The 17,087-nt window shown below is 43.0% G+C and overlaps 1 protein-coding gene across 1 annotated transcript in view; it reads right to left on the bottom strand.

Annotated features, from left to right (window-relative positions):
- ptprn2 (protein tyrosine phosphatase receptor type N2) overlaps positions 1 to 17,087 on the bottom strand; it is a gene marked incomplete at both ends in the record, with an annotated part of 111,910 nt that overhangs the window by 70,324 nt on the left and 24,499 nt on the right. Inside the window, 7 exons of the mRNA XM_079181270.1 lie at positions 1,203 to 1,282; positions 6,791 to 6,877; positions 9,775 to 10,193; positions 10,767 to 10,807; positions 11,060 to 11,356; positions 11,468 to 11,921; positions 13,904 to 14,139. Of these exons, the coding sequence (XP_079037396.1) occupies positions 1,203 to 1,282; positions 6,791 to 6,877; positions 9,775 to 10,193; positions 10,767 to 10,807; positions 11,060 to 11,356; positions 11,468 to 11,921; positions 13,904 to 14,139 (1,614 nt within the window). The remainder of the gene's footprint in view (positions 1 to 1,202; positions 1,283 to 6,790; positions 6,878 to 9,774; positions 10,194 to 10,766; positions 10,808 to 11,059; positions 11,357 to 11,467; positions 11,922 to 13,903; positions 14,140 to 17,087) is intronic.

Raw genomic sequence — 17,087 nt, 5'->3', positions numbered from 1 at the left:
CATGTTGACTTAACATTTGGTCTGACATTTCAGCCCTGCTCATGCCTGTCATTAGCTCTCGCCACACGCCACCTCATCAAAGTCAGTCACACAAGACGGGAGGTAAAAAAAAAATTTAAAAAAAGATGAAGAAGTAGAAAACGGATAGAACAGAAAGAGAAAACAGACGGATGTTATGATACAGTATGATTATTACACCTCATGCAGGAGAGGTAAATCTGCCACAGCTGCAATATTTGCTCATTTTGTTAAACAAACGTTGCAAAAGTGGAATGACGGTAATGGATAAATACAGATACACACTGTAATCCAACAAACACACACATGTACAAAAACTCACACTCAAAATCACTGAACCAGAGCTCAACCCCCGGCCCAACCTTTCTTGCAGTAAATCTGTATCATCAGCCATCATCCAGCACATCCCTGATAGGAGACGAGTCGGTGCCAAAAAATGTCGCCGCGTAGAAAAACTGGAGCAGCAACACATTTCAGCCAATAACAACACCACCATGTTGATTCCAGTGGGGTGATAGTGGATGATATTGACTGTTGGGAGTATTGCCGTGCTTCTCAAAGTCATTTCCGACAAAAGCAAGGACATCGACACACATCACACACACACACACACACACCAACTCATACGCCGGGCAGATCGAAGGGCAGACAATAAACAGGGGAGTGGAGGCATACTGACAACCCTCTTTTCTGTGGGTGACAGCTTTCTATCAGTCTACATCAAACAAGTGCATACATGCAGCTACACACACGCACACATAGAAGTACACACTCTAACTGATTGGCTGGTGAAAACCTGTTTCAACCTGTCAGCCTGTTGGACATAATAGAAGACCAAATAAACTGTCCTGTACACTGTATATGTGTGCGGGGTGTGTGGACAGACTCATCATCTCAGTAATTGATGGTCATCTGTCATTGCACACTGTTGATAATCTTCTTTGGGACGGGGGGGTTTGTCGGAACAAGATGAACACCAGCCTATCTACTGTATCTGGAGAGACTAATCTGTGTTCGCATTTAAGCACAGACGGTGACAGAGTGGTCTGACTCGTGAAAATGAGATGAATCGCAATGAAGGTCGTCAAAAGCAATAGTCGTGTGATAGGTGAAAAAAAAAAAATATATATATATATATATATACATATATATATATATATACAGTATATATTGAATGCTCTTACCTGCAACTTGAACCAGATCTGCTGTGGTCACGTTCTTGGGGTTGGGGCCAATTCTGAAAGTCAACGCTGGACCCAAGACACTGCAGAAAAACAGCAAAGAAATTGCAAAATGAGCAGTTGTATTTAGAGGAATTGTTTGACATTTTGGCATGACTACATTGATTGTTAGTTGGGCTCTGAGTGCTGCAAAAACACGGGGTGAGCTACACGCAAAACTGTGCCTGAACACATCTTGAGTTAGACGTACACGGAGGATGAAGCTGCTGGAGGCTGTGTAGACGATGTTTGAGGTTGCAAGACAACCAGCGGAGAAATAGTCCGGTGCATAACCCCCAGTACAACAGCCTTTGTTGATTTCACATATTTTTGAGCAGATTGAATGTGCTAATTAGTGAGCTTTAGAGGTGCTAGTAGGTGTGTGTTGTTTAGCTGTTTCCAGTCTCTAGGCTAAGCTAAGCTAACTGGCTGCTGGTGGTAGCATCACATTCACTGGACAGATGTAGACTCTCCGAGACAATAAAAAAAAGTAGGATGAATTATTATGTTCAACTCTTCACTCAATGCAGAATTTGCCAGGATGCAGAAGATGAGAAGAGAAGCTGTAAAGTACCAGACGGCATATTTCAGAGAAAGATGTCAACATTATATTGAATTCTCTTCTTTTTTTTTTCTTTTCTATTTGGCCAAAGACCAACGTACAGTCATCATGTGTTCTTTTCTCCTCCAGTAATCTGCCCGTACTCCCTGTTCCTTTACTCTCCTCTGTCTGGTCAGGAGTCAGCTACAGACTTCTCTCCCTGGGGCAGAATAAATGTTTGAGGTCCCTGAGGTTGGCCATGAAATAAAATCTAACAACCCCACCAGACTCTGTAAGAACTCCCTGCAGTGGTCAGGAAATACTGCGTATTCTGAAGCAATGTGTAGAGACAAAATCATACCCATGTCTACTGTAACCTCTTAAACTCCCAAATGATGGCATTGAATGATGTATTTTTAAAAGAATAAATAAGCAGCGACTTCAGAGGGCTTCCTCGGGAGGGCTGGCTTTCAAAACAGGTTTAAACGAGCCTACAATAAGCATGCCATCCCCCACGAATGATGAAGACCCTGTCTGAGCCAATCAGTAACTAGAATGGCGCATTGTTGTGAGCTGTAATTGTAGTTCCCCAATGGGCCAATCAGGATAATTCTGAATGCTGTGAGTGCAGCAGTGAGCTGTGATTTTTCAACAAGTTTTATCAAAATCAACATGAAATCAGAGATGTCTGAGATGATGAACACATGGCATGAGTGAGCAAATGATCAATGCAGGAGTCGGAGGCATCACTCTCCCACGTTGTAGGAAAATCCTAACAGGCCATTTAGTGAGAATTGTAAAACGCCAGAACTGAGATCGACGCTGTGAAGGTCTGTGAAGTACTTTGAGTCTTTTATTCAGTCCCAAATGTCTCCCACAGAGGTGGGTACATTTTCAAGTTATATTTTACTTGATTCTAGTGCATCTCTATATTGATTTTTTTTCTAAATAATGAATAAATCATTTGCGGAAAGTTATTTAAACAAATTGATTCCGATTTAAAACAGGTTGGCGTGAACCTTTCAAGAGACGTTTGCGCCTTGATAAAATACTTAACTTCATAAAAGGCCCCATACCAGTTCACTTGCATGTTTTAGCCCATTTACTGCAAATATAATATACCACATAGCAGCTAATTTTATAAACCTTGCTGCTGTGTTTAAGATTTTAGATATTTGAAAAGCCTTCACTGCATTACCATGCAATGATACTAAAATCAGTGTACGACGATTCACAATATTCTAGCAAGTGTCTGCTAGTAGTTTTTCATTTATGGAAACCAATGGAAATCAATGGCTACGTGGATCAGTGGATACAAGAATATATATCTCTACAGCAGGCATTTTATTAAATCTTTAGAACAAACCGTAGATTACACATAATATGTTGTTAAACCTGCATAAACAGATTATTTTGTTCAGTATTCACTCTCTTTTTGCTCTGTTTTAGGTCTCCACCAGCTCCTGGGGGAAATGTATGTCTGCTAAATGCTCCACTGTGTTCACCAGCGTGCAAACTGTGTCTGTCTGCTGTTTGGTGCTGAGCAGGTAGTGTAAGATAGATTTTTAGAGCTTTATTTTTTTTATTTAAAAGCAGCTGCCTGCTGCACTTGGAAATGACATTGATAAGAGTAGTGAGCCAAAACTGTAAAGTCGAGAGCTGAAAAAACAAAACATGAAATATGTGGAAGTGGTACGTAAAGCTGAAGGTACTGCAGATTTGGGTGGTAATTCTCAGTGGGTTCTCAGTCATTTTATATATATATATATATATATATATATATACACACTATACCAGCTAAAACAACTGTATGATCATTTACATTTCATAAAATGTAACCAGTGCCTTCTGAGATATTGTACTTGGTAAATATCAAAGCTTATAGATGGAGGGATGGATGAATAGATGGATACTAAGTCCTTTATTATTTCTATAATAAACACACATGGCGACATGAGTTGTCCACTTGTGCCATCTTTCCATCAGATATAATCACTCAGCACGTCATCATGTCTTCACACTGAAGTCATGTGAAAGTGTGTATACATTTTCAGTGTGCTTCTGCAGACTGTACGGCAGAGAGGGAGATTCATCAGACTGCCAGAGTGCTGTGACCCAGACCCACTCACCATCAGTCAGCCCGCTACAGAGGCAGCAACACCCACTCCGCCAGGGGCAAGATGTGAGCCGATACTGCTAGACAGACGGACCCAACCATGCACGATGCATTTGTGAACATGATCACATACACAGCTCTAAAAGAAATGTGTCCGTCTCTAATACCTTCACCTGGGCTCTGTTTGCTGTTGTAAATGTCAATATTTCCAGCAATCTTTACCCCGGCCTCCATCCTCCTGACCGAAGGTATTCTGCCTGAGAGCTCGATGCATCTCAAATTGAACTGACGTGATTTTATTTATTTCTCCAAAGCCACACAAACCATATTTAAATATGCTAGGGCGGGGGGGGGGACACCGCCACAGTCGGGAGGTGAAGTTAAGACGGAGACGTTTTCTGGAGGACTTCGCATCGTCTCCTGTGTTATTGGATGTGGAAGCTTGGACTTCATATTAGCTCTGCTGCTGGGACTTGATGAGTGTATATGTGCAGACTGGTTCGCGGGATATTGGCAGGGTGTGTGTGTGTGTGTGTGTGTGTGTGTGTGTGTCGGCACAGACTGTGTGTGAGGATGGACTTGTGAGTGTGTATCCCACTCCCCCTAGTGTTTCTGGTGAGAAAAACACTTACGTCATCTGAAAAAGGCACATATTATCCCCCAGAACATCATCATCCAAAACTACAATTGCACATCTCTTTTGAAGGGAGAATATTCTGTGCTGATTACTGTAGTCATCACGTCATTGTGTTCAGCATCTGGAAATCTCAACAACATCGAAACCTTCAGCCTCCTCTTCTCTTATCTTCTGTCTGAAATTCTTCTCTCTCTGCCTGTTGTCATATTTGAGCATCTCGTCTTTAGTCTTCCTATCAGGGCTCATCAGAGCGAGCACCCCCCCCCATCCGAAGCAGGGCGGCGTGCTCTGACCCAGCTCTCGCAGTCGAGCCGACTCATATTCAGGCAGAGGCTTTCAAACGCTCACCTGCCGTGGCATCGCAGCAAGAGGCACAATGGGCTTGCGTCACGTCCTCCGTCTTGTCTATTTCTACACGAATGCGCTTTCATATACTTTGTAAAAGGAAAGGGAATGGCGATAACAAGGCCAACAAAGAGGACATTTTTGTATTCGTCTTCTGTAGAGAATGTATACTTTTCAATATAAAGGTGTAAAACTGCGGCTTTTACACTGTGAACATGAATGTATGCAAGGGTGGCAAAAAGTGAATTTACTGAAGTACTGTGCTTGAGTATTCACGGTTTATGCTACTTTACACTAAAACCTAAGAGGAAATGAATGTACTAGTCACTTTGAAGATTCAGATTTCATTCAGATATCTAATCTGATGATTAGTTAGAGACTGAACAGCCGAAAGCAGGAGAAAGCAAAGACGAAGGAGGAAAACAAAGAGATCAAAACGAAATAAAACCAAAATTGATTTAAAAAAATGTATAGAATACTAAATAATAAAATCCTAAATTAGAAATGAGCAACTAAATGAATAAAAACACAAAACTCTGGCCTGATCCAGCTGTCCTGACCCGTCCTGCTTGCCCTAATACCTCTTCGTCCCCAGGATTAGGCCAGAGATGCCCCTTAGAAGCCTTTATCTCTTTCACTTTCAATCCCCTTAGTGCTGTTGATGTCGTTATAGTTATTGCCCAATTTTTTTGCGTTCCTTTCTTTTGTCACACAACTCCCATATGCACACATGCCCCTACTACTCAAGTACAATAAGACAATCTAAATGTATCTATTGAATTTCACTGTATCTCCTGTTGATAACTTAAGACCATCTGTAGTGCTATCCTTCTTTTGTTGTTGTTGTTTCTCTTTTGCCTTGATCAAATGATCGTACATTGCAATAATGTGGAGGGCTGTTCATCCGCATCCAAATAACAGCACCAGTCATTATGTGCATCAGGAGTTGATTCTGAGTGATATGAAATGACAGGTGTAATAACAAGATTGGCTCAACCAGTGCCGGCCCAGTGACATGTCCTGGTGTTCTTGCTCATCCAAAGCTTTAATTTAAAAATGGGGATCAGGACGTCTCCTTGGTTGCATTTATTTTGAGGTCACCGTGTATTTTGAGTGCTGAACACTAGATACAGAGAGTACTGTCAGACAGTTTTTCCCTCGCAGTCACTATCCGAGCCAGAATACTCTGTGTCTACAGTAACAGTCGAGCCGCAGACCGCGGTGCACCGGCTTTGGTGTTCATATGCTGCGGATGTTCCTGAACTTCTCCTGCAGGAGCATCTTGAAAGGCATGTCAGATCTTAGGCGAACACATCTCCTCTGCCTCCTACATGGTCTGACACCAAATGTACAGCGGAAACATGGTACAAGCACAAACCAACCCGGGTTCAAGGACAGTTCGTCCGCTCATTAATATATTCACTGCCTCCTGCTGGACTACTTTCTCTCTTTCCAGCTCTCGATCCACTGCTGCTTCCCTTTCTCTCTCTCTTCCTCCCTTTGCCTCTAACTGAGAGTCGTTTGATGGCTTGACTGCTCTCTTTTTGACAAGGCGTACAGTGACAATGGTGGCGAGGCAGTGTTTTGAATACAATGAAGACATCAGTATGTGTCTGGAGGTAATTAGGCCTGATTTCTCTCCCTGCGAGAAGTCAAACACTCTAAAAGGTCAGAAAAACAACCAACGCCTACCGTCTCTGGCAGTGTGGCACAGCATTTCTCACACAAATAGTCCTTGCAGCCTCTGGACAACCTTCACTCTGTTCCCCGAGCTCAAAGGCACAACATAAATCTGTTTCAAATGCTTTAAACGTGGCTAATTACCCTTCATGCAATGTAGGCTTGTAAACGGCGAGGTAAATTCTTATTTGTGACAATGTGGGCATGGAGGGGGTGTTTGTGTTTGCACGTACGAGAGCTGGGTGAGGTCCGCGGCGTGGAGGTTCAGCCTCTCCGTCAGCCGCTCCATCAGGACCGAGCCCTGGTCACTGGTTAGGGAGCTGGGGGGAGAAACACAAACAGACAGCTGGGCGTCACGTTTGGAGGTCCACACCCATTCAACATATACACACAGCTATTCAGCCGTTAAAATGCTATTTTTTTTAAGGAGATACTGCCACAATTCATACCCGCAAATGGGTCATTGCACACCAGCGCAGCCACGGTTGTCTGAATGGATGTACTGCACACATGTACACACCAGCAGACAGACACACAGGCACGCACAAACACAAACAAACACACAAAGAGCCGTGCCAAGGGAAAAGGGATCAGCTGCCTCTTCAGGCTTGGTAAATCACCTGCTTTTTTTCCAGCAATGAGACAAACAATAAGGTGCAAATGAAACCTGCATGAGGTGTAATGGCTGTATCATATGGACGCGCCTTTCTCTCCCTTCCCCTCTCTCATCTTTCTTTTTCTTCGCCCCCATTCACTTTCTTTCTCTGGCGCGCACGTACGCTCAAAGTATCACACGATGGCACAAAACACACAAACACACGCACGCGCCCTCGCGGTGAGATGAGAATAATAAGGTGCAAATGGAATGGAGGTGAAGTGTAATGGTGGTCTGATAAAGCCATGCCTCATCTCAGCTCAGTCCGTGGCTGCTCTCTCACTCAGCGAGTAAATCGCCAAGGAAATAGACCAAACAAAGGCAATCTGCAGGCCGACGCGCTGGATGGAGGAAATGAGAAGGGCATACATACACACACACACACAAACACACACACACTCACACAGAAAGCTACTTTATAGCTGACAGCTTAACCTGGAATCACTGGGAGTGCCAAGTGACTGCAAGGTGACATGCACCGAAAAGTCATGGATCATAATGGGACATCGTTTTGTTAGCAGAGAAATTGAACTGGGAACCAATTCCACACAGCGCTGGCGATTGAGTGCATTATCCGCTATCTTTTACCAGATGCTAAAATATACTATGGAACAATTTTACAATTCAAGGTTCAAATTTAGCTGAGATATTCTTTTGTTTAGCCTGCATTTGACGCCACAATACAGCAGCTTTCCCTCCCCCCCCCAACTGTGCACTGATTCACTCCACCTTTGAGAGAGTGGGTGGCTCTTTTTTCTCCACTTTTTGAGGGGTTTTGAAAGTTAAAGATTCACCGAAGCAATTCCAGACACGTTTGCATCCCTCTGCGGTAATTCTAGCAACTGGAGAGCTCCAGGAGTGACTTGGTTGTTGATGCTAGTACTTTTCCCCTTGGGTTTCTCATGTCTCTTTCTCTTCTATCCAAACCATTCCACTCCCCCACCTCCACCTCCCCCCCTCTATTCCCTAAACCCCCCCCCCCCCCCCCCACTACCACCACCACAATGTCAGGAGCTGTCAGATAAGCAAGTTTGCGAAGCCTCTCTGCAGGGTGCGAAGGAGCCGGGGATAACAACCGTGCAATCATGAGGTCTGCAGCAAATGCAGAACCCTCTATAGGCCAACTATAGGTGACCGCTCAGTGGGCTGAGGATAGACGGCGAGGAGGAGGTGAAGATATTTTATTCAGAAGGTGACCTTTTTATTTCCCTTGGCACATACTCACCTGTATTGTGTGTTTACGTCTTAATCTGCGTTTCTATATGTGTGGCAATAACGTGAAAAAGATTGTGCCCATCGCACCTTCATGAGCCGACGTGTGTTGAACAGGTGAAGGACAACACACTGACTTGATAACACCATGAAGGGATTTGAGAGACGGACCAGGGGCAAAGACACAGTCGATAGGAACTTATCTTTTGCTGAGCCTGAGCTGACTGAGAGGTGAGAGCGAAGGAGAGGGAGAGAACTTGGCTACCCTTTCATGACAAAGTATCATCATTAAAGCTGTAATACGGCATAGTAAAACCCACACACTGAGGGATTTATCATTCCTGCTATTGTAATCAGGTGCAGCACAACCAGAAGTATTCGTTTTTTTCCGCAGATGTGAATATGTGGGTGGTTTCAGACAGGAACTGTGTCTCTTACAGGCAGTTTTACGTAACTGAACAAAGCAGAATACATGAGGATGAAGCTATATCTGGATGCATGGATGAATGTAGGTATGCACATATATAAAATGTGTGTTCATACGTGTGTATATATATATATATATATATATATATATATATATATATATATATGAAGTATAAGGTTTTCTTTCTTGTTGGGTGCATAAAATAAAAAACCTTGCAAATACATGTATATATATTGGACATGTGGTAGTGATTCACGAGTTTATTGCTAGCTATAAAGGTATATCGAAATTAAGACAAAATGCACTCAACTCCCGATTTGACCTTGAAGACGGATAGTTATTGTGGATAGTATAAAAAGAAAGACTCGGACAGAACACCAATTTAACTTTTTAATATTACCAAAATAACGTTTCCGGGTGCCTGAAATCTCCGTGTGGCAATATTAAAAAGTCAAATTGATGTTCTGTCCGAGTCTTTTCTTCTAAATAAAAGTGTATAAAAATGAAAAAGAAAAAAGAACAAGAGAGCAGCTTTTACTAGGTTTACCAGTAATGCTTTTTGCATGTGAGTTTTTGAGAACAGTGACTATGGTAAAAGAGGTTATTGACACACTGTAGATCCATCTATTGACTGCATTGTTTTTTAAGTGTAACTGGGGCAAGTACATATCAGTGTCCCATACTACACCATTTATAGTCAAACAAGAAGAACCTTGATACAAATACACACAGCTCAGCAGGGAAACATAGACCAAACAACACAAACAGCACTAGAATTAAACGCCTAAATATCCTAATAAAAGGATAAACAATCCGGCCTAACAAGATACATTGATTAAGAATATTATGATTTAGAAATGATAAATATAACCTGAATCATTGTAATATCAATATGTAACATTGTATATGTGAATCATACTCACTCTGAGCCGGTGATAATGTAGCCAAAGTGTCTGTCCTTCCCCCTGCTGGAAAACTCCTTCACCCCCACGTGGACCAGCTGCGTTTTGACTCTCATGTCCTTCTTCTGCGGCTCCTCCACCTGCTTTTTCCCCGCTGGGACCTGATTCCCCTGCATCCACCTCTGGATCTCTGAGTCCACGTGAGCGTCAGGCCCATCTGCACCAACGGTTAAACGCAGGGTGGAGCCTTCCTTCGCAGGCAAGGTCTTCGCCTCCCAGCGGTGGGGTACGGAAACTTGGCCCTGCGTCGTCCGGCTTTGCACATTCTCCAGTCCGGCCATTTTCCGAAGGGGAGCTGGTGGCCCAATGTTGACCGCTGGAGCGTCACTGAAGGCCTCCAGGTTGAGGTAGTCCAGCAGCTTGGAGAAGAAGGCTGCATGCTGTGTTGAATCAAAGAAGATTTCTCTTTAGAATAAGGAAGGCAATTTTACTTAATTTTACATTAGGTTTCCTTTTAGAAGAGAGTTTTTTAAGTTCTGAGGACAACTTAATTAATACCTTGAATAGAGACTTTTATTCTAATAGAAATGGCAATCATTTAAAGTTATGCATTTGTGTTGAACTCACTGACATTTCTATGCCTGAGCGCTGGTACAAGGTCTAATGACATCCTTTTTCCTTACAAATTAGAAAAGAGTGCATTTAGTGCCTTTACTTACTGGACTAAAAATTAAACTAAAGATCCATGGCATCATGCAGAACTTCTTTCATTACTATCGCTTCTGAAGTTCCATTAAATGAAAATATTTGAGGTTAGACAACACTCAAGGAATTTTATAACATCCTGCAGTTGCTTTCAAGTTCTAATAATTCAACAGTAAATGCTACTCTGCACAACTTTCAAATCATCCCTATTTGAAGTAGCATTCAAAAGTGAATAAAGTATAAGTCTGGACATGTCTCGCTCCCTGAGAAACCAATTTGTTGGTTGAGCAGAGTAATTTTAAATTCACCTTGTCAACAGGCTCTTTGTCTGCACCGTCTATCTGTTGGCCTGGAAACAAACACAATTTATGAGAGCAGAATGTGTGAAAAAAGTTCTCTTTTGTATTTAGCAAAGACAAAACAGTTATGACTCAAAAGGAAAGACTCAAAAATACATTTGGCAGCACTTTCTTTGAGGATTATACAAACGAAGCATTATTAACGTATTTAGAAACGTATTATATATGGCAGAAAATAAACACACTAGTACTTCAAGTGTTGCCAGCTTTTATTTCTCTTTCTCAACAGAAGAAACACTCACCTTGCTGTTTCATTCTCAGTGTGTCTTCCTGGTTTAGATCTTGCCCTTTGTCTGATTTCAGGACCTGGTCTTGATTCTGCTGCACGGCTGCCAGTGGCTCCCTGTTACGCTCCATGCCCCCCTTGGAGTCAGCAGAACCTGGTCCTGGCTGGGTCCCAACCACAGGCCGCTCCTCATCCACCTCCTGCAGAGCCCCTGTGATGACCCCAGCCAGCTGGTCCAGGTCTTTGCCCATCAACGCCTCCATGTTGATTCTGTGCCTTCCCAACTGTTTCACCATATTCTGGATGAATCGCTCTGGACAGAAAAAAGGGAAGAATGAAGAAGTGTAAGTTTAAAACACAAAGCAAACAAACCAAAAAAATAGGACTATTGTGGTGCAAATATAAAAGCCAGAGTGTAAAATACCGTCCATGACACTATGAGGCTCTTTGGCGGTCGGTCGGTTTGAGCCAGCCTTGAGCAGAAGTCTGTCCAGATTAGGCCCTTGGGTTTTGGAGCCAAAAGTCACGTGAGACTGCGGTTCTGCGTGGTCATTCAGAGCTGGACGGATGTAGCTGAGGTAGTGGAGCTTTCCTTTGGGCCATGCAGACTTGACACCCGGGGCGCCCTGTTGAGTGCTCGGCACCTCGGCAAGAAGCTGCTCCAGATGGCTGGTGAGCTGTTTGTTGCCTCCTGGCTCCCGGTTGGAGTAGGTTGTACTGAGCTTGGGGTGTCTGCCCTCTCCGCTCTGGGTGAAGACTTTTGTGACGGGAGGTTGGCCAGCTCCTTTCTGATGGCTGTAGATAGTGGTCTCCTTCCAGCCCTGCTGGGGTTTCAACCGGCTGGGCTCTAAGTGACCTTCAGACTTGACGTCTTCATTCTACAACACAAAATGCCACTTTAGAGTTTAGAGCATTGTTAATATGTCAAACGTCATTTTGCCATGCTCGTGGTGTGGCTCTGGGGATGACTGATGGTCTGACAATTGGTCCAGACACTGTGGTGCAGACTAAAATATCTCCACAACTATTGGATGGATTTCCATTAAATGTTGTTCGTACATTCAGAGGATGAATCCTAATGACTTCAGGGACCCCCTGACCATAGCTTTACATTTGTGGTTAGGACATAAATGTCTTTTTTTCGCATGTTTCACAATGTCTATATACCTCCTTAGGCCAACATTTAGTTGTTGTTCATGACACCAAACTACTGCAACTATCTGCAGAAACAACGACATTCCCATCGTCCTCAGCAGTACTTTGTGTTTGGCGCTAATTAGCATGCTAACAGGCTAAGTTAAGACGGTGAACATGGTAAACATTATGCTAAACATCAGCATGTCATTGTGAATGTGTTAGCATGCTAAAGTTAGCATTTGCCCAAGTTCAGCCACATAAAGCTGCTAGCATGTCCGACGACTCTATGTCGTGTCCTGTTCATTTCTGTAAAGCTAAAGTGACAAAATTGATATGATGAATCTTCAACAGCTTCAGCTCTGCAGTCGTGTGTGTGTGTCTGTCCCCCCCCCCCCCCCCCCCCCCCCCCGTGAGAACATTGGATGGGTTGCGCTGGGTCAGCATTGTTGTGACAGACTTTAGTATAAAAAGAGAAGCAACCTGGGCTCAACTCGACAGGACAGGATATGAATAGGGATTCTAGATCAAAGACAACTGCCCTTGGAAATTGCATTATGGAAATCATAGATGAGATAGTGTCACTCAAAGAGTAATTTCATGCATTTCCACAACAAACTTAAAACGTATATCCCTTCTGTCAGAGAAGTAGCAGCCATCCCTTATCTAAAAGGAAGAAACTATGAGGTATCTGATTTCAGATTTAGCTATATGAGTTTATATTTGACACATGATGAATTATGTATTTACATCACAATGCACTGCTACACAGGTATCTTAGAGGCCGTTTCACAATTTCTGGTAATAATACTGGCGCTAAAATGTGTGATTTTGTTCTGCTCTTTGTGAAAAAGAGAAATCATTCTTTTTGTCTGAATCATAAGGGCCCACGCTTCAATTGAGCACACAATATATCCGATCCACTGAGCAGCATTATCATCCATGTCGCTGCAGCACTAATACTAGCTATCTCCCTCGGTGCCATTTTCTGTCCTTCAAATGTATATAGAGAAAATGTCAGTCTTTCCGAGCCCGGCGTACTGAGAGGCCATAATGGCATTAGCACAGCGAGACGGGGGTGCTCTGCCATTCATGCTAACCATGTTTGCATTTTTCCATCACACTACCCAACAAAGGACCTCGCCTCATCAATAAGGAAGGTCCTGAACTCTTCAACTTTGCATTATGACTGCGCTGACACAGCAGCAGGAAGCGGCTCGGCTGTGAAGGACGCAGAGCACATTTCACACAAAGCCGGGGTTCCACCCTAAATATGAGGAGTGAATAATGTAAAAAGGTGACGGAAGATCTTTGTGTAAAAAGGTCTCTGCTCAGTGGGAGAGGGAGGAGAAGACAGAAAGCGAGAAGACAGAAAGCGAGAAACAAAAGCGGTGCGGGGACAAGAGGGCGACCTCGGCAAAAGACATAATGACTCTTTTTCTAAAGGAATAGGAAGAGGCCCTTCCATAATTTAGTTGAGGAAAACTTTGTTTGTTGACTCCGTCGATAAACATTTCTTGCCTTAACCCTGGACCTAAATGCTATATTTCTAGCCATTACATTAATATATTAAAGCACAGTAAATCAGAAAAAGAGTTTTCTGAACTCAATTTAACATGTCACTTCCCCTCTTCTGTTGTTAACCTGCATGATTTTGTGCACTTGTCACACCTGTCCACTCCAAAGTCAGCAACTGCTACAAGCCCACAGCGTGAGAGACTCTTACCTGAACGTTGGCTCCCAGTCGTTGAATTCCTGGTTTTCCGTCAACCTCAGACTGCGGCAGGAAGCCCAGGCCCGCCAGGTACTGTTGAAGGTTTCTACTCAGTTTCCCGTCTCTGGAGCTGCTGTAGGCGGTCGGCGGGCTCGGAGCTGAGGCCTGGTGGCGGAGAGGAACAGACCTCAGTTTGGAGAGCTCTCTAGAGATGACCTGCTGGGTGATGTCGTCCTGCCATGTCAAACCTGGAAACAAAGATTGATATTCCCCTGAAATTCCAAATCGAAATAAGCAGCATATGATGCAGAGTTTAAACACTTTAGTCGTGGAGGTTTTTTTAGAACACCCCTTAACAAATTGATGCAGATACCTCCAGATCGAACACTACTTTGGAAAATAAATCAAACAAAGCAACATATTCATTGACGCATAGACGATGAGAGACAACAAACATCTAATATTTAGATTACACAATTGAATAAAAAACTCAAAAATCTCCTACACTTTTGGTAATGAACAGAAATGGGAGAGAGAATCAGGTCTGGAAAACTGAGGATGCCTGTCATGACATATGGGAAAAGCCAGACTAACACTCCCAACTCAAGTTCCTGGCTCTGTTGTGACTCCAAAATTGTTCACTTGGACAACATGAATGTTGGCGGCAAAATGACTCATATGGTTTTGGGAATATTTTGGATAAACTTATGGGATATCTCTTTAAAATACTTTTCTCTGTTGGAAGAAAGCCATCACATGGAAACAACGGCAGGCTCCGACAAAATGCAATAAACTGAAAAAAGACTACAATGTAGAGAATATTTACAAAATACTTGGAGGGAAATTGACTATAAACAGTATAAGTGTCTGTAAGATTCAACATTTAATATTTAGTTGCAAAAAAAATGGAAAAACAAGACTGGAAATATTGTTTCTTTGACACAGTATTCATATAAATGGTGACTGTACAGTGTTTAAGTTCTCTACTTTGACGTAATCGTTAGTATAGTATATATAGTATATAGTATAGTTAAATCATCTTTTCATGATAAACAAAACAGCAAGGAGGAATCCGAATGGTAGAGCAAAAGAGGTCTACAATGACGACACACTTAAAGTAAGCCGCGACTACACATTCAAACTCATGCACACATGTACAGACACTTGTATATACACAGACATGTGCACACACACACACACACACACACACACACACACACACACACACACACAAACACACACACACACACAGACACACACACACACACACTACAGCCAGTCAACAAGCCCAGGGAGAATGTCATACTGCAGCCTGATGCCTCGCCAACATCTCTGCTAATTGCCAACGCATAGTTGGGATGCAGAACTCCTGGGCAGGGGCAAAGCGCACTGGTGCCAGGACCAGATGGAGCTACCCAAGCAAAAAAGATACCCAAAACATGGCTTCATTCCCAATGAGCCAAGAGGCACAGCATTCCATCGGCAAAGAGCAGAGAAATACCACAGATATCACACTTTTGTTTGAGGAGCCAAGATGTCCACTGATGACACTTCATTTCAACGCAGAAGCATTTTTTTTTTTTTAATGAGAACGAAGTCATTATGTTGCGTGGACTGCTTACATTCCCAGCTGCCTAACTTTTCACCACACCCATCGTAAGAAACAATGCTGCTCTTAATGATGTGGACTTGTTTAATAGCAATAAATATTCAGCCTGGGTTTTAAAGAATACAAAAAAAACAAAAACAAAGCATCAACATAGCTGAATGTCTTCATTAGGCTGGTTTCTCACCCATAGACTCTGGGTATTCTCATAGATATTCATAAGCACCAGATGAGGATCTGAGCAATGCAGAGCAGCTACAGATGCCTCCAGTCATTCCTGGCAGCGCTGAATGGAGCACAAAGCAGCGTATGTTGTCGCTGTTCTGGAACGCAGCTGAGCTATCCATCCGTACAACAATGACAGTTAACTACCCATGGCTTAACCGATGTGGTGTATACTTGTTATATATTAGCGCGGTGATGATCATTTACGCTATCATCAGTGGGGACGGGGAAATCAGCACTGGCTGCAGCCCTAAAGGATCCATATGGTACCTGCGGTTAACTGCAGCTGGTTAAATGGGTTCATGGTGAATGTGCGACGGCGCCACAACAGGATGAAGCTGGCCTCATTGACTGTGACACCTCTACCCCCCCCCCCCCCCTCCTGTCTCCTGGGGGATGCACTCATTTCCATACATACCATGTTGTTGTGTGTCTCTAATGGGCACACTTGAGGGGGGGGGAAAGGTGTGCCGGCGCAAATTACAGAATCAAAGTGAACCATTTTGTAAAAGAAAAAGTCAGGAGTAAAAGTGGTGGGGCCTTTACGTTTGGACTTCTCTCAATCAACAGTTCAGCTGATTGCCCAGGCACTGACGAGCCTAAATGTCATGCAAATGCATCTGTTAGTCCAGAGGAAGAGCAAGTACTGCCAGGTGGTTTGCCTGTTAAGGATAGTATTCCGTCTCAGTTAATTAACGCCTTGCCATTAGCGCAACAGCTTTTAAACAAGCGAGATATTTCTGTTGGCCTCCTGTCTCTTTTCTGTGTGACAGAGAGAGAGAGAGAGAGAGAGAGAGAGAGAGAGAGAGAGAGAGAGAGAGAGGGGCTTCCTAAATATTCAGAGCCCATTAGATGGGATCCTGTCTACACGTCTTGTAGTTTCATCTGCTGTTTTTGAAATGCAGATTTTCCCCTTTCCTATACTTCTGTCCACCAACTGATTCTAAAGGAATTAATGGAGAAGAGCGTGAATAATTTAGCAGCGAGTTCTACCTAATTAGTCAAAAAGAAATGTGTCAATCCAAATTCACAAACCTACAGGGCAGGAAATATGAATACATTGTGTACAGTATCATTACATTTACTTAAAAAACATAATGTAGAATATTGATGTTTTCTTCTTGAAATACTTCACACACTTTGTTTGGTAGCTTTATGGTCTTATTCCATCAACTCCATCTCTTCCCTGAAGCTGTATGCTGTTTACACCGAGGGATGTAACCTTTTTTTATGGCTACACACTTAAAATGCAAATATTCTAAACACCTTATGCATTATTTTACACATTTCCCCCAAATCCGGGCTGATAAATTTTGTATCTTTAAAATAAAATTGAGTGGATTTGAACAAAGCGTGACCGCCTCA

The sequence above is a fragment of the Pholis gunnellus genome (genome assembly GCF_910591455.1).
Source record: "Pholis gunnellus genome assembly, chromosome: 20".
Taxonomy (NCBI): Eukaryota; Metazoa; Chordata; class Actinopteri; order Perciformes; family Pholidae; genus Pholis; species Pholis gunnellus.
Note: the sequence above shows the minus strand (reverse complement) of the source record. Positions and strands in the feature narration are given on the sequence as shown.